Here is a 19,975-nt window from a genome sequence, read left to right as displayed (position 1 = left end):
CAACGCTCTTTTTCCACTCTTCACAGGCAGGACGAGCTGCGAGTTTATTCGATACCTCTGGCCCTTTGGGGGGCGCCAACACAAGAAGATGGAGACGCCCAAGTTCACGCTCAACCTTCCGACGAAGGCGAAGCGGACGGCGGTGAGGGGTCTGCCACCTCTCGATCTGGTGCAGGCCAACTTAGATCAGCCAACAGAGCCCCGTGTCTATGAAGTTCTGAGGAAAGGTATCACCTCAGCTTTCCTCATAACACCCCTTTACTTGTTTTTTGTTGATCTTCTTGTTTTTATTTTATTGTAATTATTATTGTTTTTAACCTCTTATTTATTGATTATTCTACCCATAGCCGAGGCGGGTAGGGTCACAGCGAAAAAATACCTTGGACCCAAGCTGCCGCCGATCAATGTCGTCAGCGACACCAAGCGACCGACGGACAACAAGCCTGTCTATGTGGACGGACAGGGCCGGCTCTACGACGCCTTCTACCGGCCCTTCACCGAGCAGGACTCGAAGCGGCTCATGTCCAGCCGGCTGGAGCAGCCGGGCGCCTTCCCGTCGCACCTCGACTACGCCACCTTCTCCGAGTACCAGGCCGCGGTGCTGGCCTGGCGGCAGCGCACCGAGGAGTCCCTCGCTAATCTGCAGCTGCCGCAGCTGATGGGCCGGGCCTACCCGCGCCCGCGCGTGCCCAAGCTGAGCGCCGACGAGGCCGAGGAGGAGGACAACCGCAGCGACGCCGACGACGACAACGACGGCACCCATGGCGGGTGCATCTTCCCCGATGACGTATGCGCGCCAGAGCCCATTGGGCACGACTCACTGCCGCCGTCACAAAGCCGTCCGACATCCCCGACCCTCCCAAGGGAGCGACCCGAGGACACGGTGCTGCACCTGCCGCCTGCGGCCCTGCGCACTCCGTTCTGGCTAAGCTGATGACGATGGCACTGACGGTCATTTGACGTCGTGCTAACGTTGCACAGATGGAGCTGGCTGCGGAAGACCCGGTCCGGCAAGAGGACACCTGGGACCATCAGCTCTTTCCCCGCCAGCCGATTCCCGACCTCTACGGATCGTTCGAAGGTGGTGACTGCTGTCTCAATAAGTTGCGTTGGTGTTATGTGGTATGCAGACTGATGTGTGTGTTGGTATGTGCACGCGAGTAGAGTATGAACACGCCCTCAAGCGCTGGGCGCTGGTGGTGACCAGCCTGCTGGATATCATCCCGCCACACCCTGTCCAGCTGATCGAGATGATCAAGCCAGCCGCCTCAGTTCAGGTCCGTTTGGCTCCAATGACCGGACGCTCTCTGCGAGCTCTCACGCGCTCAAGTTGTTGACACTCTTCGCCCCTGTACGCAGAAACCGGTAAAGGATTCTGTGAGCCTGGCCATGGCCATTCGCCGCCGATCGTACGCTGCAGAGGTCGATGATGAGTACCACGAGCAGGTCAAGAAACCCATCTTTAACGCTGAAGATGCCACCAAGGTACGCCCAATGGCGACACAACACAAGAATTCGAGGGGTACACGCACACTTACTTTTCTATTTCATCACAACATTGCCGATTCCAGGAACTGCTCTACAGCACCTTCGTCTACAACCCTCGCCCGCCTCCAGCTACAAAGACGGGATGGGAGAGAAAGACGGATAAGTTTGTCGCCCGCGACAAGTGGATTCAACTGCCGGTGAACGTGCAACGCGAGATCACTCGCCGCATCAAGGTCATCGTTCAGAAAAGGTTAGACACGACCACGGACACCACACACACACACACACCACACACACCACACACACCACACACACACACCACACACACAATACTGAAGTGCTGACGGACCGTACAATATTACATTTTGTGCTCTCCAGGAAGGCGAACTGCGTCAAGTGTGGCCATTTCAACTCGCCCATGCTTCCAAAACTACACGGCGTCTTTCCAGACCCCGACAAGCTCGCCGGCGGCCTCTCTGCATCCCGCTCATCTCTCTTCCTAAACCGAGACCGAGGTTCGCGGACGGGTCGTGTGTGTGTGTGTGTGTGTGTGTGTGGTGCATGTACGTCTACGGCAGGCTGCGGCCACTTCTCTGACTCTTCTTATTAGTACGAGTGAGCAGGCTCATCGCTGTGCGACGCACGGACCTCTCAAGCGAAGAGGCAGCCTCGTCAACCGATTCTCCCGCACTGGTGGGCCGAAAGCCGGTGCTGTTCTACCTTCCCGTTGATGACATTGGTACGTCTCGCCTCTAAGGCCTTGAGCGGAGGCAATTGGAAAGAGATTGGAGGCGAAAGTACTAATTTTCGCTTCCGCTGAAGGTCCGATCAACGTCAAGCGATTGAGCGTCGACAATGAGTACAAGCAGCAGTGGGCGAGACAGTTGCGAGCCCTCCAGACCGTGGGCAGGCACGACCGCTTGCAGTCCTGGTTTTGGCCACAGGTCAAGGACGCGGTAGGCATGCAATCGGCTTTACATTTAACCACACCTTCACCTCGCACGCTGATCATGGCCTGTGTGTGTGCGTGTGTGTGGCGGTGAATAGGTCCACGACCGGCACGTCGCTGAGCTGGCCCGCCTGGCTGAGCGGCGGAGCTCATCGGCCATGCCACCGGCGCAGTTCATCCGCCAGATGCTCAGCACGCACATCTACCTGGACAAATTCACCAAGCTCCTATCCCAACACACGTCGATCGACGACGTACGTTGGGCCTTTATTGATTCATTCATTTCTTTATTTCTGATTGTTGCGAACCTCATTTGACTGCGCTCCACCCAACACGCGCGCGCACCAAATCAGGGCGAAATGGAGTACGGCGACGAGAAGCTGACCTACGAGCAGCTGCTCCTGCAATGCGTCAGCCCCGACACGTTCAGCAGGGACGTGCTGTCGCTGTTCGACGACAGCGCCTCAGAGCTGACCCACGCCAAGGTTCGGCGTTGGCCTGCCTGCCTCTAGCTTTTCGCTTTCAGTACTGATTGGTCCCACTGTTTCCCTCCTTAGCTGGCCTACTTCGTGGGGCAGGTGATGCAATCCCGCATCGCCAAGCAAGTGCTCGAGGGCCTCGTGTCTAGCCCAGGTGCGCTATGGCCGCCTATTGCCGACAACAGGCCTTGGTCCGTGGAGCTGATCACCGTGAGTCTTGTGTTTGTGTTGGGTTGTGATTGTGGTGGTGGTGAGCAGACGCGACCGGGCTCTACTATTTTGCGCACGCGATGACGCTATTCGATGAGATACCCGTGGATCTGTGGCCCTATCGCGCCTCGACCATGGAGTCGGTGTTTGTGGTACGTCTGGACCGCTCTCTCCTCTTTCCCTCACCGACTGAGACGCACCCCTGATGGTTGAACCCTGCACTCTGCACGGCGGCGGCGGCGCAGCATACGGCGAGCCGCAAGCGGGCCGACGTCGAGCCGCTGCTGACCGCCCTGTTCCGGCACTACTACCTCAAGGCGGCCTACGCCACGGCCAAGAAACAGAACCTCCTCTACTTTTCCATCACCTATGAGCTCGCCCGCGCCGTCAAGGTATTCTTTAATACGGAGAGGTCTTATTCGACACACATCTATGACACACACACACACACACACACACACACAAACTAACGCCCAAACGCCAGACCACGACAGAGTTCCTGGAGCAGGGGCTGGCCTGGCGAGACTACGCATTCATCCATACCGACATGTTCAATGGTGTGTGGGTTCCTCCTCTCCATCACTCATGGGAGGTGGTCAGTTAAGACGATTTCGATGGCTACGTAGGGGTCCGATCCCAGTCTTCGCGGATCAGCGCGGTGTGGCTCTTCGTGTGGGTCCAGCTCCTGCGCCACGACTCGGAGGCCGTGCGGGCTGCGTTGGCCGCCCCGCAAGCGCGGCTCATCCCCAACCTGCGGTGCATGGGGACCGACGGCGTGGGCAGGTGGCGCCACGTCCAGGTCCGTCCACCACCTCCACCTCGATCTCCACCACCCTAGACCATGCCTGGATTCACCAACCAGGCTGACCCGCGCTGATCTGGACTACACCTGCAGTACGCCGTGCGCCGTATTTTCGAGGTGATGATGAACAGCGAGTTCTGGAGTGGCGCGTTGCACGCCTACTACTCGGACTCGGTCACCAAGCACCACATAATCATGGTACTTACCAACATAACTTGAATTCCAGTGGAATTAGTTAGCACCAGTGTTGGTAGGCCATCGGGTTTAATGTGGCGTGTTGGGTCTTGGGTAGGACCTGTCTGAGTTGACGGAGAACTACGGGTCGTATGCGGCGAAGAGCGACCGCCCGCCCGCGTTGCTGTCGCAGATGGTCGCGGAGCTGTGCACGCGGGCAATGCAGGCCCGGACGGGCAAGCTCATGCTTACTGGCCGCCTCTTTCGTGAGCTCTGGGCCACGATCAAATCCGTGCCCAATTCCCAGGTTCGTCATGCGATTGTACGCGGTTGTGCCTGCTTGCGCGTGCGCGGTGCGCGTTTACGTGTGCGACGAGGCGTGTGCGTTCGGTGTGTGAACGAGTTTCCCTCAATTGGTGATCACTGGGCTGACAGATTTTGGAGCTGCTAACGGGACTGCTGGCCGATCTGGCCAAGACTCTGCTCGAGCGGGGCGACATCGTGTGCGAAGAGGTCAGAACACAATATCTTACTCTCCGCGCATCCTTTACGCTCTCACGTTGAGATTATCTGACACGTTCCTCACACCACACACATACACACGCACGACACACACGGCACACGGCACACGTAGGATGTGCCCTCGGCAGACGAAGAGCGACTACTCGTGTTGCGTATCAACGGTGGGCAGGCATTTCTTCTCATGTTCTCTCACAACATTTTTATCCGGAGACTAACGTTGGTGCGGGCGGTCACTCCCTCTCTCTCTCTCTCTCTCTCAAACAGATCTGCATCAAATGATCGCGCTCGCCACGACACCCGTTGCACCTTTCCTTCCGAGTTCGATTCGAAAGTCGAGAGCTAGTTCGAAGCTGCTTCTCTCAGTTCTCTCATTTTTCACTTCTGTCATTCCCACTAAGCCGCCTTTGCGCCACGCAGACGTGCTTCGGTGTCTGCGGTATGTCGTGGTCGTGCACCACACGGACAAGTCGAGCGTGTGGCGCCTCATCAAATCGGCCCGATTCTTCTGGTCCCCGTACGGTCTCCCAACCAAACCATGCAATTCTTCCCCCCCCCTTTGACGGCTGTCGTTGTGTGTCGTGTGACGCGTGTCGTGTCGTGTCGCGTGTTGCGTGTGACGAGCAGCCTGGTGCGGTGCTGTCAGGGTGGCGGAGATTGGGACATCTGCAAAGCGGCCTGGAAGCTCTTCTACACGGTCGTCAAGTACCAGCCGGGCACCCTTCCGCGGCTCCTCACCACCAAGCTCCTCAAACAGGTCGACGGCCAGTGGGTCGACGCCGGCAACTCCGGACCCGTACGCCTCCCCTGGCGTTGTGTGCGCGTGCGCGTGCGTGTGCGCATGCGTGTGCGCATGCGTGTGCGTGTGTGTGCGTGTGTGTGTGCGTGTGTGTGCGCGCGCGCGCGATGGTCACTTAATGATTACGTGCAGGTGTTGGAGTTCGTGCTCGTCATGTCGTCCATGCCGGACATGGTCATCGCCAACAGCTTTCACTATCTCGCCAAGGTCTTCCTGCTGGAGGCGAGCGAGCGACGGAGACGGGAGCAGGGCCGGCCGCCGATACGTAAGGACGGCGGGTCGGGCCAGCTGGAGCGGGACGTCAAGGAGCTGGTCAGCTTCTACCAACAGAAGGCGACGTTCCTCCACGTCAACATCACCTACACCCACTTCGCCATGGCCGACCGAACCGAGGCCCAGGCCAAGTTCCAGCAGATGGCCCTCTTCTACCACGCCATCACCACCTCCCCCGCCTGCGCCCCCATCTACCAGGCCGCCCTCAAGGTTCCATTTTTTTAACCCCGCCTCCCACCCACCGGTGCTGTGTGTGTTGCGTGTGTCGTGGGTGCCGTGTCTCGTGTTGTCTACGTTTTTCTGACGTCGCGCACCGACTAGAACGCGTCGTATGCTGCGGGCATAGAGAAGATGAAGGCGTTGTACATCCCCAAGAGCAAGTACTACTCGGCCGGCAGCGCAGCCAAATAAATTGGTGTTATTGTTTTTACATGAGACAAGAAGACAACGTTGGACGTGTAGCAAGAAGCGTTCGCCTCGTTCTCAGTCGCGATCTCTACCGTCCCGCGAGGGTCCTCTTTCGCGTTCCCTGCTTCGCTCTCTGCTGCGCTCCCGGCTGCTGTCGCGTTCCCTGCTCCGCTCTCGGCTGCTGTCGCGCGGATCTCTTTCTCTTTCTCTGCTCCGCTCTCGGCTACGCGACTCTCGCCCGCGCTCCCTGTCCCTGTCCCCCTCCTCGTCCCTCTCTCGCCCTCGGTGCCGCCGCAGCGCGTCCGGGCTGCCGCTGCTCCCTTCGACATCGTCGCCACCACCCGAGCCGATTGCGCTCCCGCCTCGGCTGCGCGGCCTCCGCCTCCACTCGGCGCTATCGGGCGAGCCCGGCGCCGGCTCGCGCTCACCCCTCGAGCCACCGCCGCCGCCGGTGGTGGTGGTGCTTGCGTTGCGGTCCCAGCCGCAGGTGCGCTCGATAATGTCGAGCCGCATCTCGGCCTCGATGCGCTTGCGTCGCTCGGTCTCGAGGAGGCGATAGTCCTCCTGCCACTTCTCGTGCTCGATCTGCAGGACCAGCTCGGCCTCGATGCGCCGCCGCCGCTCGGTCTCCAGCTCGCGCCCGTCGTCGTCGCCGCTCTTGGTCCACCGCGCCCGCTCGATCTCGAGCCGCATCTCGGCCTCGATCCGCTTGAGGCGCTCGGCCTCGAGCTCCCTGAGCTGCTCCTTCTCCGCCTGCACGGCCCGCTTGGTCTCGATGTCGAGCTTGAGCTCGGCCTCCATCCGCGCGCGCCGCTCGGCCTCGAGCTCGGTCTTGACCCGCACCAGCTCGCGCTCGGCGTCGATCCGCCTCTTCTGCTCGGCGATGATCACGTCACGCATCACCAGCGGCGTCTCGCTCAGGTAGCCCACCAGGCCCTCCGCAGCGCCTCCGCCGCCGCCGCCGCGCTTCTTGTCCTTCTTCGTAGACCCCTTCGACGTGGCGGCGGCCAGCTGAAGCGAGGCCAACTGGTTGACGCTGTCGGCGTGCAGGCCCTTGATGTCGCTCGCCGACAGGCTGCGCCGCTTCTCCGACTCGATCAGCTCCACGCCGCCGCGCGAAGCCGCACCCGGCACCACCACCGGTGGGCCCTCGCTGCGCCCGACCACCGTGAACGTCATCGTCTCCTCCGCCGCCGCCGCGCGTGTGTTGTTGTGGTGGTTGCTGGTGGGGCTGGTGGCCGCTGCTGCGGTGGTGGCCGGCGCCTTCTCGCGGTCCTTGATGTAGTTAAGCAGAATGTTCTGCGTGGTGCGCACCTCCTGCTTGGGTCCGAGGTCGTCGTCGCTGTTGTTGCCGATGAGGGACTTGAGCCGGACGAAGCGCGAGCCGGCCTCCTTCTCGCTGTTGGCGTCGGAGGCCTGGTCCTTGCGGGGCGAGGACAGGGGCTCCTTGGACTTGGGCCTCTGCACCGGGTTGTAGAGCGGATTGGTGCTCTCCTTCAGCGGCGCTGCCGCCGCCGACTCGCGCGGGCTCGGCGTTCGACTGTCACCGTACAGCACAGTCAGCACAAATGATACACACGACACACACACGACACACACGGCGTACTTGAGACGATGAACTCGTTCGAGTTTGTGTTCGAGTTTGCGGATGATCTTCTCCTTTTCGGTTTCCTTTCGCGGAGGCGGGAGCGCGTCCAGGCTGAGGTTGATCCGCACCTTGCCCGCTCGAGTGGTGTCCGCCACCGCCTCGCCCGGCTGCCGCTCGCCGCTGTGGGCTAGCGGGTTGTTGCTGTGGTGGTGGTTGTGGTTGATGAGGTTGGCGAGGTCGTCGCTGGCGTACTCGCGATCGAGCGACTTGCGGCGCATCAGGACCGACGTGTCGCTGGTCGAGAGCGCCAGCGGCGACGACAGCCGGTGCCCGCGCTTGATTTTGTTGCGTCCGCTGTTCTTGACCGCCGGCAGCTCGGCCGACCGCACGGACTGGAGGGTGGCCCCAACCGGTTCCTCTTCGCCCACGGCCGCGTCCTGGCTCGGGCCGAGGTCGCTGGCTCCGCGCTGGAGCTGTGCGTGGTGCGTCGAGATGGGGTCGGAGTCGGAGTCGGCAGAGTCGTCGTCCTGGTCGTACTCGTCGCCGTTGTCGCCCTTGAAGGGAAGCGGCGACGGCGACCGCGACGACGAATCGCGCGTGCGTGCAGCCAGCGCGGCGTGGTTGATGTTGACTCCCGTGGTCTTGGCCAGCATCGCAACAGCGCGCAGCGAATCGAGCAGCACATTATGCAACTTGCCCTGCAACACACATCACTTCGTGAGCGGCCTGTGCGATGCACCACATATAACACCAACTTGCTAACTAGTTGCTTGCCCGGCTGGCTGGAGATGTACCTGACCGGCACGCTCGAGCTCGGCAATCACGTCGTCGACGTGGTCGCATATGCACCGCGTGACCGAAATCAGGGCCTCGTTCTTGAGCTTCTCATTCCCGGCCGACATCTGGAAGAACTTGCCTGCTCGCATCGCCGTGGCTTCGTAAGCGCGCAGCCGTGTGCGTGCGTGCGTGTGCGGTAGTGCGCGTGCGTGCGTGCGTGGCAACAGTACCGTTCTGGGCGGGGGCGCTTTCCGAGGCCTTCTTGACCAGGGTCTGCAGGCAGTCGGCCATCTTGCGCGAGTTCTTGTTGATGAAGGGGTTCATGAACATCATGAAGGGCTCCTTCTCGCCGAAGAGGATGTGGTTGGACAGGTTCTGGAGCACTTTCGAGATCAGGATCAGCGTGCGCTGGTTCTCCGGCGCGAGATCCGACTTGACCAGGCCGTAGGCCGCCGGGGCCACCAGCGCCGGGCAGATGAAGCGGAGGAAGTAGAACCCGCCCACGAACTGGTGCCCCATCTCCGGGAACCGCTCCGACACCGCCTGCTGCGCCGCATGGAATATATTCTTCACCGCGTTCGGGAACTGCACAGCGACACGACACACACACGACACACACACAATGATGACAACGACGACACACAGGTCAGCTTGCCGCGGGCTGGCTGAGCTGAGTTGCGAGGGAGGCGGTGGCACCTGATCGAGCGAGGCTACCAAGAGGTCGAAGACGAGCTTGGCGAGATGGATGAGCTTGGTCTGGTTTTCGCGGAGCGACTCGCCGGCGTCCTCCTTGATCCGGGCCGGATCGACTTCTATCCGCATGTCCTTGGTCTTGACCTCCTTCACGATTGGTCGCAGGATGCTGCGCAGGTAGTCCGACGCGCTCATGCGGAAGTACTTGGACATGAGCGACGCCGCCAGCGACACGCCCCGGAAGAGGTTCTCGGGCACCTTCTCCACCTTCAGCTCCCTTTCCATCGTCCACAGGATCAGGTTGTGACCCTTGCCGTTGCAATGAAACACTGTTGGTTCAACAAGAGCGTCAATTAGTTGATGATGAGGCACGGCGCAATGCAATCAGCGTCACGTTGGTCAGAAGTTTGGGTGGGGCCGGCCGGCTGGCTCGTACGTACCTGCGAGAAGAGCGCCGCAGATCTCTTCGGCCTCGGTGGGGTTCATGGCTTTGATGATGGCCGACAGCACGGCCATGTTGTTGGCAATCAACAGCTGCACCAGCAATCACTCCGAGCGTCAGATGTGTGCGTTCATGTGCGTGCGTGCTAAACAAACTGCTAACCGAGGAGGTGAGATTACCGCTTCGAGGGTGTAGTTGGTGCGCGTCTGCATTTTGTTGTTCTCTCCCGCTTCGAGGCCCTCGGTCTTGGGAATGGGGTAGAGCCACTCGGCCGAGTCTGTGATCCGCTTCTTGGACTTGCGTCGCTTGAGCATCATCGTGTTGTAGGAGAGGAAGCCCAGACGCGCCGAGTTGCGGTCCCCGAGGGGAATGTCTTCGCTCACTGTCTTGCGCCGCTTGGCGAGGGTCGCCTGCAGCGCAGCGTTGCCGTGGCCACGCACGCACGCACACACACACACACACACACACACACACACACACACACACACACATCAGCCACGCCACGCGGGAAGCACTCAAGGCAGGGCAGTGTAGACTTACCGAGTCTGGGCTCTCAGGCGGGGTAACAGCTGCGGCGTTGTTGTTATGGTTGAGCTCTGCAACGGCTGCGACGGCTTCGGCGGCCAGGGTGAGGTCGGCCGCCCCCAGCGGAATGGACACATGTCGCACCTTACGAGTAGCCATAGCCCCTCGGTAGATGAAGCGAGGGGGTGAACCTGTCAGGCGAAGGTTGTATGCTCTGATTGCTTTGTGGTCGATGCAGAGTGTTCTTGATGACGATTGGGATTTGTGGGGGGGCTGGATGGAGGAAGGGGGTAGCGAGTGGCGGGTAGAGGTCGAAGAGAGCTCTGTGATATTCTTTTCCTGAGGTTGCCCGCTGTGGGTTCCACTCCGCAGCACTACACACCAGAAGACCAACACAGTCCAATCTCGAACCGTCACGTTGCCAGTGTGTTTTCGTTGTTGCCCCGACCAAACGAGCATCGCTTCCAAAAAAGGAGGGGCGTGGATGTAAATGCCATGGATGGTAGGGAACTCAAGTCTTGCTCACGTGCTGTCCTTTCCCATTTGAGATGGCCGAGTTGTGGGCCACGCGAATCGAAACACAAGACAACTGTTCTGATGAAGACGAGATGTCGGCCCGAAAGAACAAATGGAAAATTGAAAAGAAAAAAGTTGATTGTTAGTAGATGAAGCGGTTCGGACACTTGGCGAGCACGAAACAGTTCTTGACGAGGCCATCCTCCTCGCCTCTCGCTCTTCTCGCCAATGCTACGCGACACAGATTTGCCGCCTACTCTGCAAATGCCGGAGATGCCTCCCAATTTTCAGATGATGGTGGGCCAGTGACGACGTTGCACCCACACACCACTCCATTGGCTCCGATTAAGAAAGGAGGCAAGAAGGATAAAGAGATCGTCTTCGTTGCTAAGGCCGTGGTGGATCGATTGGACGAGCTAGATCCCTCGCAGGGCGTCGTGCACCACGAGGGCGTGAAGATCGAGGTCTTCGGTGCCCTGCCGGGCGAGGAGATCTCCTTCACGCGGCCCGTCAAGAAGAGGAACGCCACCCTCGTCGAGGTCATGAAGGCATCCGAGCACAGGGCGCTGCCTCGGTGCGGTGTCTACGGCCGGTGCGGTGGGTGCTCCCTGATGCACATGACCCACGAGAAGCAGCTCGAGGTCAAGCACCAGGTAAGTCGAAATACCCCGCTACCCCGCTCACCCGTGTGTGCGGTGGTGCGTGTGCGTGTGCGGTGGTGCGTGTGTGTGCGTGACTGAGACTCCGACTGACAACTCCGCAACGCGGGCGTGCTTGTGCTGCGCAGCTGGCGCTCGACGTGCTGCGTCAGGAGGGAGTGGAGCCCGCGGAAGTGCTGCCGCCGCTCCACGCGCAGCAGTACGGCTATCGCCACTCGGCACGGCCCAACGTGCGCCATCTCGAGGATCGCGAAGACCGGGTCGGGGGCAAGGTCCTCGTCGGATTCCGTCACAAGTGGGTCATGGGCTCCCAGCCCGTGGATCGCTGCGCAGTGTTGGCCGAGCCCATCAACTCCTTCTTCCAAGACGCGGCTGACGTCATCAACCGTACGTGCATTTGATTAACACACACACACACACACGACACACTCCCTCGCTGACTCCTACTGCCGCACTGGAATGTCAGGTATGTCCGTGCGCGACAAGGTGCCCACGGTGGAGGTTATGATGGGCGACACCGAGAAGGCGCTCCTCCTTCGACACCTGAGTCCACTCTCCAGCCAGGACAAGCGACTGCTCACCGAGTTTGCCCGCGCCCAAGGCTTCCACCTCTACACCCAGGCTGAGGGCATCGACTCTATCAAGCTTTTCTACTCGCCCACGGGCTTCGTTGTGCCCAAGTCGGCACCATCACCTCCTTCACGTTCTCATTCTTCTTCCTCCTCCTCCTCCTCGTCGTCATCGTCCGCTCCCCACAACCCGTTCGCTCGCTACACGAACTACCTGCAGCCGTCGGCTCCGCCCGTGGAGGTCTCGGCCGAGCCCTTCTCGCCGCTGTTCTACACCCTGCCCAACCACGGCGTGAAGATCCACTTCAACCCGACCGACTTCATCCAGGTCAACAGCGAGGTCAACAGGAAGCTGGTGGACCAGGCGATCGAGTTCCTCGAGCTCACCAAGAAGGACCGTGTGCTCGACCTCTTCTGCGGCCTGGGCAACTTCACCCTGCCCGTCGCCCGCTACGCCAAGTCGGTCATGGGCGTCGAGGTCCGTCACCCGATCACCTTTCACCGCCTATGCGCTGTGTGTGTTCTTGTTCTCTTTGCTCTGACACCGCGGCCTTCTACAGTGGCAAGAGTACACGGTGCAGAAGGCGAGGACGAACGCGCTGATCAGTGGACTCACCAACGTCACCTTCCACTCCGACGATCTGCTGAACCCCAAGGGCCTCCGGTGGCTCAAACCGGGCAAGGTCCAAGTACGTGCTCTCTCTTCGAGTTGAAGGCCCGAGGAGTGTCCAGCACTCACCTCTTCTTCTTCCTTCTTTGTTCATTCCAAAACGAAACAGTTCAACAAGATGGTCATTGATCCTCCGCGATCGGGCGCCATTGCGGTGCTAGAGCGTCTGTTTGCCGAGCATGGTATGCGGCCGGACCGTATCGTCTACGTTTCGTGCAATCCCGAGACGCTGGCCAGAGATCTCGCCTTCCTCCAGACGCAGGGCTACGCCACCGAGAAGATGCGCACCGCCGACATGTTCCCCAACACCAACCACATCGAGTCCATCGCCCTGCTCCAGCACATCGAGCCCAACCGAAAGTCAACAACGCGACCGGCGGCCGCTGCCGGCGCCCAGTGACTCTGTTTTCCTCCTTGACCAGTGGTCTCGCGAGCAAGAGAGAGGTGCACCTGTTTCACGTTGGGGGCGTGAGTTGTCACCATTGCTTGGTGGGTTGTGGTAGGCCCACGGGGGGTTTCGCTGTGGGGCTGCGCTGATTGGCCTGGAGTGTCGACATTTTATCTTCGGAATGCTCCGGTCTAAATGTGCCACCAATGGGCGAGGGCCAGATTCGGGGTGCTCCTTTGTGTTGGGTGCAGGCACAACTCCTACCAGTCCAACATCAGCATCGCGCAGAGGAAGGAGGAAGATGTCGGTCGTGGAGCCCAACCTTATCAAGCTTGCCATCGTGGGTGCCGGTGGTGTGGGCAAGTCGGCTCTCACTGTGCAGGTGCGCCTCCTTTCCCTTTCCCCTTTGCAAAGGCAGTGACAGCAACAAAGTCGCTCTCTTCTCATCTTAATCTGCTCCCTCCTTTTCAACTTTCATCGCACTACAGTTTCTTCAAGGCCATTTTCTTAGCGACTATGACCCCACAATTGAGGTACCTCTAGCCGCTCCACCCCACCTCTTCCCTTTAGCCTCAAGTTTATAACTCCTTCGCGCTCTTCAGGACTCTTACCGAAAACAACTCGAGGTGGACGGGCAAGTGACACTGCTGGACATACTCGACACCGCTGGCCAGGTAACTGCCCCGCGTCCCTCCCCACCTCCCCTCACGAAGACTGAAATTTCAGTCCTTCACTTCGTGCTCTCGCAATTCTCATCGCGCTTCGTTCTTTTCGTTCTTTCGTTCTCTGTCACGCCTCACGCGAACAGGAAGAGTTCTCGGCGATGCGTGATCAGTACATGCTGAACGGAGAGGGTTTTCTGGTGGTGTACTCGATCATCGTGCGCCAGACCTTCAACGAGGTGGTGTCGTACCGGCAGCACATCCAGCGGATCAAGGACGGCGACGACGCGCCCATCGTGATCGTGGGCAACAAGTGCGACCTCGAGGAAAAGCGAGAGGTGGCGGTGAGCGAGGGTCGCGACCTGGCGACGAGCTACGGCGTGCCGTTCTTCGAGACGAGTGCACTCACCAGCACCAACATCGAGGAGGCCTTCTTCGCTCTTGTGCGGGCCGTGCGACGGCACCGTAGCGGTGAGGGTAAGCTCGGCGGGGGCAAGTCCACCATCAAGAAGAGCGGGTCGAGCAGCCCCAAGGTCAAGCGCGCGTGCATCCTCTTCTAGCGACATGAAGTGAGGGCGGGTGGAGAACGAACCCACGAGAGAAAGGGCACAGGGAAGGAGGAGCCCTGAGCCAATCTTCAGCCGGCGGCATGACGGTCCGGCACCTACACGGTGACCGGACCGTGCTGTACATTAAACGAGGCGAGGCTGGGGGAGTGCACTCTCAGCCCGCCTTTTCTTTTTGATCTCGTCGCCATTGCTGGTACTGGCGGTTGGTGCCCATCAGCCAGTCCCAGAACATGAAGAAGGAGCCTGCCGGCACAACCGCTCGATCGTTAGGAGAAATGATGACGGTGGGTTGACAAAGCAAGAACTTCTTCCTCGCTAAGGTGTATAGTGAGACATATACGTACCATAATTATCTACATTGTGAGAGTGGTGGAAGTCGTGTACGTCGGCTCCATTCATAAATGGGACGAGCGAGAACGGGCTCAGTGGGAGTGAGTACCTGCGGCGTGCGATGAGCTAGCGGCCAGCCACCAAGAGGCACAAACACCATGGGCTAGTACGTACCCGCTGTGGGCCTCGATCGTTTCGACAATGCGCAGGAACAGCCACACCCAAAAGGTGAGCAGGTGAGAGCCCATCAGCATCGCGCCGAGGATGGTGGGCAGCTGGTTAGCCAGCACTTGCTCGACCTGATGAATGTCAATGTCGGTGAGAACAAGGCAAAGAGGAAACAAAAAGAGAAAATAGGCGGTACGGGATGTGCAAATTCAGACGCGATGCCGATGGGGGCGGTGAAGCGATGGTGCCGTGCATGAATGCTGCGGTAGAACCACTTCGTGTGCATCAATCGGTGCATCCAATAGAATCCCCTGCGGCATAACGATGGAGAATGAGCGCAGACACGGAAATTGAGAAGAGGGGGGACGTACGTGTCGTTAATGAGGATGAAGATTGCGATGTGCCTGGCCATCTCCCACGCATCAGGAAGGCTGGCGATATCGCTGCGCATGCCGAAGTACTTGAAGGCCGGATAGACCAAGTAGAGGGTGGGAATCTGGAGGACCAGGTGATTGACGCAGAGACTGAAGATGCACTCGCGAACCAGCCTCGCCTTGGGAAAGGGATGGCCTGGAGAATGTGATGAAGCCTTGGAAGTCGAGGATGGCGAGCCCCCCACCTGAATCTTGAATCGATTAAGCCACCCGCGATGGTGGCAAAGGAAGAGGATGGCATTCAACGGCACGAAGGCCGCCTCGTGAACCACGAACGTGCCGAGGGCGAAGAGCCAACGTTCGGGCAGGCCCAGACCCAAGATCGAACCCCAAATCACCTCCATCTGCGCGTAATTGAATCAGGTTCGAATCCATTCCATTTCGACGCAAATCCTTGTTCGCCGCCACCTTAAATTTTTGAGTGCCTGGACCAAATGGGGAGAAAACGCTCGCTTCGGTTGTGGGCTAGCTCCTTATGGGGCTAACGGCTTCGGGTGTCGGCTCGGTGTCGCGGAGGGTGCGAGACTCTCAAGAGAGCACTTGCAGCCGTCCGTCTGACAAACAACTCCTCAAAGCCACACAGCAAACACACCACACAATGCACCAAGCGGAGGAAGACCTGGAGATGCAGGAGGTGGCAAGCGGCCTCAGCTCCGACGAAGAGAGCAAGGACGAGAGGTTGCCGAGGAGTATCTCCCACCAGATCTCCACCGATGATGAGGGAGACGACTACCTCTCTGACGACGCACAGAACCAACGTGCGCTGCCTCTCCTTCTTGCGCAAATCTAAAAGGTCAACTCATTCCACCTTGTTGCAGTTCTATTGCCGTGTGATGGGCTGCTGGAGAGCATATCCGAGCAGGGCTACAACATCGGATGGCGCGACCTGAGCTACACTGCCCAGGCGCGCCGTCTCACCAAGGAGCCGCCCTTCATCGTCTTCCGGAAGGGCACCGCCAAGAAGCTCCTCGACAACCTCGAAGGCTTTGCCGCTGCCGGTACACCACTGGCAAAGCCCAATTTTTCATATAATTTAAAATTCATCTAATTCTTGTCCCAGGCAGGCTGCTGGCGATCATGGGACCGTCGGGTTGCGGCAAGACCACCTTTCTTGGTACGTGGCTCTTTAGTGAGACAGCACAGAATGCTGTGGATCTTTGCTGACCCTTGATGTGGAACGGGGCAGACTTGCTGGCCGGGCGGGTGAGCTCTGGCGTTGTCGAGGGCCAGATCACTGTGAACGGGCAGCCAAAAAGCAAGCGCACCAAGCGACTGATGGGTATTCCAGATCTCTATATAGCTCCTTCGTCTTCGTCCTTTCTCACCATGTCGTGCTCGTTGCTGTGTGTGTGCGAGGCTATTCCAGCCTACGTGATGCAGGAGGACACGCTGATCGGAGACCTCTCGGTGAGGAGCAATCTGTACTATTCCGCGCTGCTTCGTCTACCCCGCTCCATGCCTCTCAAGGAGAAGAAGAAAAAGGTGACCACTCCCGTCTAGCCTCCTCCCCACCAGTTTACCAAAACGTGGTGTCTGATCGTGATCGACGTCATAACCGGCCTGTCCAGGTGGAGCAAGTGATCGAAGAACTGGGCTTGTCCGACTGCGCCAACACAATTGTTGGCACTCCACTCAGGAGGGGCATCTCTGGCGGGCAGCGGAGACGAGTGTCCATCGGTGCGTGTCCACATCCAGACCAAATGGTCACTCAGCACCACTCACGCCGCTCACGCACCACCGCACCACCGCACACACAGGAATGGAATTGATCACCGACCCCAGCATTCTGCTCCTGGACGAGCCCACGTCGGGCCTCGACAGCAAGAGCGCGGCGAGCGTCGTTGAGATCCTGCTCAAGCTGGCCCGCGATCGCAACCGTACCATCATCTGCACCATCCACTCGCCCAGCTCGCACATCTTCCAGATGTTCGACGATCTCATGGTACGTCATACGCCACCCGCACGCCGCCGGCTTGAATTCACCTCAACAGTCGTGTGTGTGTGTGTGTGTGTGTGTGTATGGCGTGTGGTGTACCCAGCTGCTCTCACGGGGCAAGTTGATCTTCTGCGGGCCGAGGGAGGGAGCGCTCCTGTTCTTCTCCAAGCAGGGGATGAAGGTACCGCAGCACACCAATCCGGCTGACCACTTCCTCGACCTCATCAACTACGACTTCTCCGGCTCTGGTTCGTTCTCTCAAGACTTTGTGGATCACGCGCGCAGCACACAAGCTCACCCGTGACACACACACACCACACGAACCGCACACACACACACACGCACGCACGCACACACACACACCACACACTCAGGCGAGATACCACACCACGTGCAGAAGCTGGTCGACAATTTTCCCAACTCGAAGGCGGCCCAGTGCAATCGAAAGAGGATCGATCGCACCGGCGAAGAAGCGTTCATCGAGCGTACCCGACAGCTCGCCAAGTCGCTCAAGGGCAAATACGCCAACGGCACGTGGTACGTTGGTGTCGTGTGCGTGTCGTGTGCCGTCCAGTCGTGTGTCGTGAGGCGCCCCGCACTGCCGATGGTTGACACTTTTTTTCGAACTCAGGTATCAAACGCTTGTGTTGATGCGGCGCACGTTTGTCGTGTTCCTCAAGAACCCAGCGATATACTGGGCTCGCATTGCCATGTGCGTGCTCCCCCATCAAGCGCTCCTTCTTTCCTCGCTCAATCCCACACGAAAGCTCTATTCTACATTAATGCGGGACTGACCGAATCTTATGACACCCTCCTCCTTTCAGGTACTTTATGCTGGCCCTCATGATGGGCACCCTGTTCTTCCAGATCTCGGACAAGCAGGACGTACGCACGCACAATCGCGCACCACCGCACACGCACACGCACACGCACCAGCGCACGCACGCGCAGGTGCGCAAGGTTAACCTTGTGTGGCGCAAACGTGTATTTGGCACCGCAGTCGATCCAGGACAGGATATCGGTGCTCTTCTTCTCCGTGGCTTTCCTCACCTTCATGTCCATCGCCGCCGTGCCCGCCTTCATCGAGGACAAGCTCCTCTTCGTTCGAGAGCGAATGAACGGAGCCTACAGGTAACCCCAACATGTTATATTTTAGAAAATAATAATAATACTAATAATAATAAATGATAATAATTGTATTATATATCTAACCTGCGCTCGGGCTTCGTCAGGGTGAGCGCGTACGCGATGGCGCAAACGCTGATCAGCATCCCGTTCATTGTCGCGATCGCGCTCATCTTCTCGGGGACGGCCTACTTCCTGGTGGGCCTCAAGTCCAGCGGATTCGGCCACTTCCTGCTCGACCTGAGCCTCGCTCTCATGGTCGCCGAGGCCATGGTGGTCACTGTGAGGTACCCCGCCTAGCCACCGTCCAACTGCGATTCCTCGTCTGACACGCAAGCACTGGCCTTTGGTGTGCTGCTCAGCGCGTTGGTGCCGCACCTGATCATCGGTCTGGCTGTCGGCGCGGGCTTCTACGGCATGTTCATGTTGGCCTGCGGCTTCTTCGTCAAGGCCAGCAACATCGTACGTGTTACCGCATACCACAAGCTTACGGCTCTTTCTTTGCGTTTGAGCTCACCCTCCATCTTCGCCCACGGCAGCCTGGGTGGTGGATCTGGCTTCACTACATCTCCTTCCACAAATACGCCTTCGAGGTGCGCATACGTGCGGTGTGTGCTGTGTGTGCTGGTCTGTGTGCTGTGTGCGGCCAATCCAGAAGATAAGATGATCGATCAACGAACTATGTGAACAGATATTTATGTACAATGAGTTCAAGGGCCAGACCTATCTGTGCTCGCTGATGGGCAATGGCACCTACTTCTGCGCCTACCCCAACGTCTCGGACCACCCGTCACTCCAATGAGGTGCAAGGTGCAGGTTGAGACTCCTTGCACTGAAGTGGGAGGTGATTGTCAATGAGACACTTATGTGAACAACATCAGAATTCTCAAAGAGGAGGAGGAGGAGTGAGTACATAGCCCAAGACATCTCAACATTACAGGTGAATCATTGGTTTTGTGCTCATTGCTTGTGTTGTACATGTGGTGAACACAGGGTGAAAAAGTGAAGGAGATCACTGTCCTGTATGGAATGTTCCCCACATAAGACTCCAAGAAGAGGAGGAACACATCAGACATTGAGATGTGCAATGATGATGGCTTCCACTACTTCACTGGCAAGATGCATGCTGCCACCCTGGGGCCATTTGGGAGGGCGTTCACCTCATTGCTGGCCATGATGCTGAACTGCCCAAAGTAGTCCAGCCTGGCCTGCTTGCCCACTCTGTGAAACATCTTGCATGTCTGCTTGGACAGGTAGGCCAAGTCCCCCAAGTTGAGGCACACCCCAATGGCATGGTAGCACAGCAGGTCAGAGCCACCTCTTCCACCACTGCATCAAGGCACACCAACCCCACACCAACCCCCTGATGGTGATGGTGATGATGACAATGGTGTGGGATTGTGGTGGGGTGACCACACAGAGGGGTTCACTGCACACAGCCCACAGGCTGTTGCCAGTGGTGCAGTAATATTTTACTGTTGTCCAGGTGGTTCAACATGCTGGTGTTGTGTAATCAAGATGATGACAAGTATGGAGAGAGCAGCAGCAGCAATACTATCAGCAACAATACAAAACGGAGTGCTCATTAAAAAGTGACAGTGTCACTTTTTTGTTGGTGTGAAATGTACATGTGACAACTGAATGGCTGTGCAGAAATAAGGGTTTTAATGTACATGCAGAGTAAGTGATAGTTGTGAGATATGTACAGTGTGTCATTTAAGGCAGTGTGTTTGGACAAAAGGGGTGCTTGTTGAGGTAGAGTAGGTGGACAATAAAAGAAGCTTTATTGTTGTGGAGGAGTGTTTCACTGGGGTTTAACCAAG

At 58.5% G+C, this 19,975-nt stretch overlaps 7 protein-coding genes across 7 annotated transcripts; 4 read left to right on the top strand and 3 right to left on the bottom strand.

The window, feature by feature from the left end:
- Positions 1-88: 88 nt before the first annotated feature.
- On the top strand, positions 89-6,104 carry ACA1_360550 (uncharacterized protein; the record flags this gene model as incomplete). Its single annotated transcript, XM_004352464.1, has 22 exons — positions 89-227; positions 348-768; positions 801-951; positions 982-1,084; positions 1,165-1,277; positions 1,360-1,485; positions 1,572-1,738; positions 2,112-2,227; positions 2,311-2,444; positions 2,536-2,691; positions 2,791-2,922; positions 2,995-3,070; positions 3,175-3,278; positions 3,372-3,518; positions 3,635-3,683; positions 3,753-3,925; positions 4,022-4,126; positions 4,221-4,409; positions 4,538-4,603; positions 5,268-5,417; positions 5,553-5,903; positions 6,015-6,104. The coding sequence occupies 22 exons, from the start codon at positions 89-91 to the stop codon at positions 6,102-6,104; spliced, it is 3,258 nt and encodes a 1,085-aa protein (XP_004352516.1).
- Positions 6,105-6,176: 72 nt separating this feature from the next.
- Positions 6,177-10,285, bottom strand: ACA1_360540 (GTPaseactivator protein for Ras-like GTPase; the record flags this gene model as incomplete). Its single annotated transcript, XM_004352463.1, has 8 exons — positions 6,177-7,641; positions 7,708-8,387; positions 8,484-8,605; positions 8,697-9,051; positions 9,163-9,488; positions 9,600-9,693; positions 9,781-10,011; positions 10,142-10,285. 8 exons carry the CDS (start codon positions 10,283-10,285, stop codon positions 6,177-6,179), a joined length of 3,417 nt encoding a protein of 1,138 aa, XP_004352515.1.
- A 602-nt stretch (positions 10,286-10,887) lies between these two features.
- On the top strand, positions 10,888-12,940 carry ACA1_360530 (23S rRNA (uracil5-)-methyltransferase RumA, putative; the record flags this gene model as incomplete). Its single annotated transcript, XM_004352462.1, has 7 exons — positions 10,888-10,939; positions 10,997-11,295; positions 11,430-11,688; positions 11,768-11,973; positions 12,091-12,348; positions 12,431-12,559; positions 12,650-12,940. Coding segments are annotated over 7 exons (1,494 nt in total), but the record flags the coding sequence as incomplete, so codon positions are not given.
- Positions 12,941-13,229: 289 nt separating this feature from the next.
- Positions 13,230-14,150, top strand: ACA1_360520 (Ras GTPase, putative; the record flags this gene model as incomplete). The annotated part of the gene is made up of 3 exons (XM_004352461.1): positions 13,230-13,310; positions 13,531-13,602; positions 13,737-14,150. The coding sequence occupies 3 exons, from the start codon at positions 13,230-13,232 to the stop codon at positions 14,148-14,150; spliced, it is 567 nt and encodes a 188-aa protein (XP_004352513.1).
- Positions 14,151-14,313: 163 nt separating this feature from the next.
- ACA1_360510 (4alpha-methyl-sterol C4-methyl-oxidase) lies at positions 14,314-15,435 on the bottom strand (the record flags this gene model as incomplete). Its single annotated transcript, XM_004352460.1, has 5 exons — positions 14,314-14,349; positions 14,517-14,598; positions 14,664-14,788; positions 14,854-14,968; positions 15,029-15,435. 5 exons carry the CDS (start codon positions 15,433-15,435, stop codon positions 14,314-14,316), a joined length of 765 nt encoding a protein of 254 aa, XP_004352512.1.
- Positions 15,436-15,689: 254 nt separating this feature from the next.
- Positions 15,690-18,954, top strand: ACA1_360500 (ABC2 type transporter superfamily protein; the record flags this gene model as incomplete). Its single annotated transcript, XM_004352459.1, has 16 exons — positions 15,690-15,849; positions 15,910-16,089; positions 16,152-16,205; positions 16,278-16,370; positions 16,458-16,573; positions 16,660-16,768; positions 16,849-17,033; positions 17,209-17,275; positions 17,402-17,564; positions 17,659-17,739; positions 17,852-17,912; positions 18,028-18,158; positions 18,260-18,439; positions 18,515-18,614; positions 18,692-18,745; positions 18,844-18,954. 16 exons carry the CDS (start codon positions 15,690-15,692, stop codon positions 18,952-18,954), a joined length of 1,845 nt encoding a protein of 614 aa, XP_004352511.1.
- Positions 18,955-19,308: 354 nt separating this feature from the next.
- Positions 19,309-19,446, bottom strand: ACA1_360490 (uncharacterized protein; the record flags this gene model as incomplete). The annotated part of the gene is made up of 1 exon (XM_004352458.1): positions 19,309-19,446. One exon carries the CDS (start codon positions 19,444-19,446, stop codon positions 19,309-19,311), a length of 138 nt encoding a protein of 45 aa, XP_004352510.1.
- Positions 19,447-19,975: the final 529 nt, after the last annotated feature.

The sequence above is a fragment of the Acanthamoeba castellanii genome (genome assembly GCF_000313135.1).
Source record: "Acanthamoeba castellanii str. Neff unplaced genomic scaffold scf7180000084622, whole genome shotgun sequence".
NCBI lineage: Eukaryota > Discosea > Longamoebia > Acanthamoebidae > Acanthamoeba > Acanthamoeba castellanii.
The sequence above is the reverse complement of the archived record's forward strand: the minus strand, read 5'-3'. Positions and strand labels throughout refer to the sequence as shown.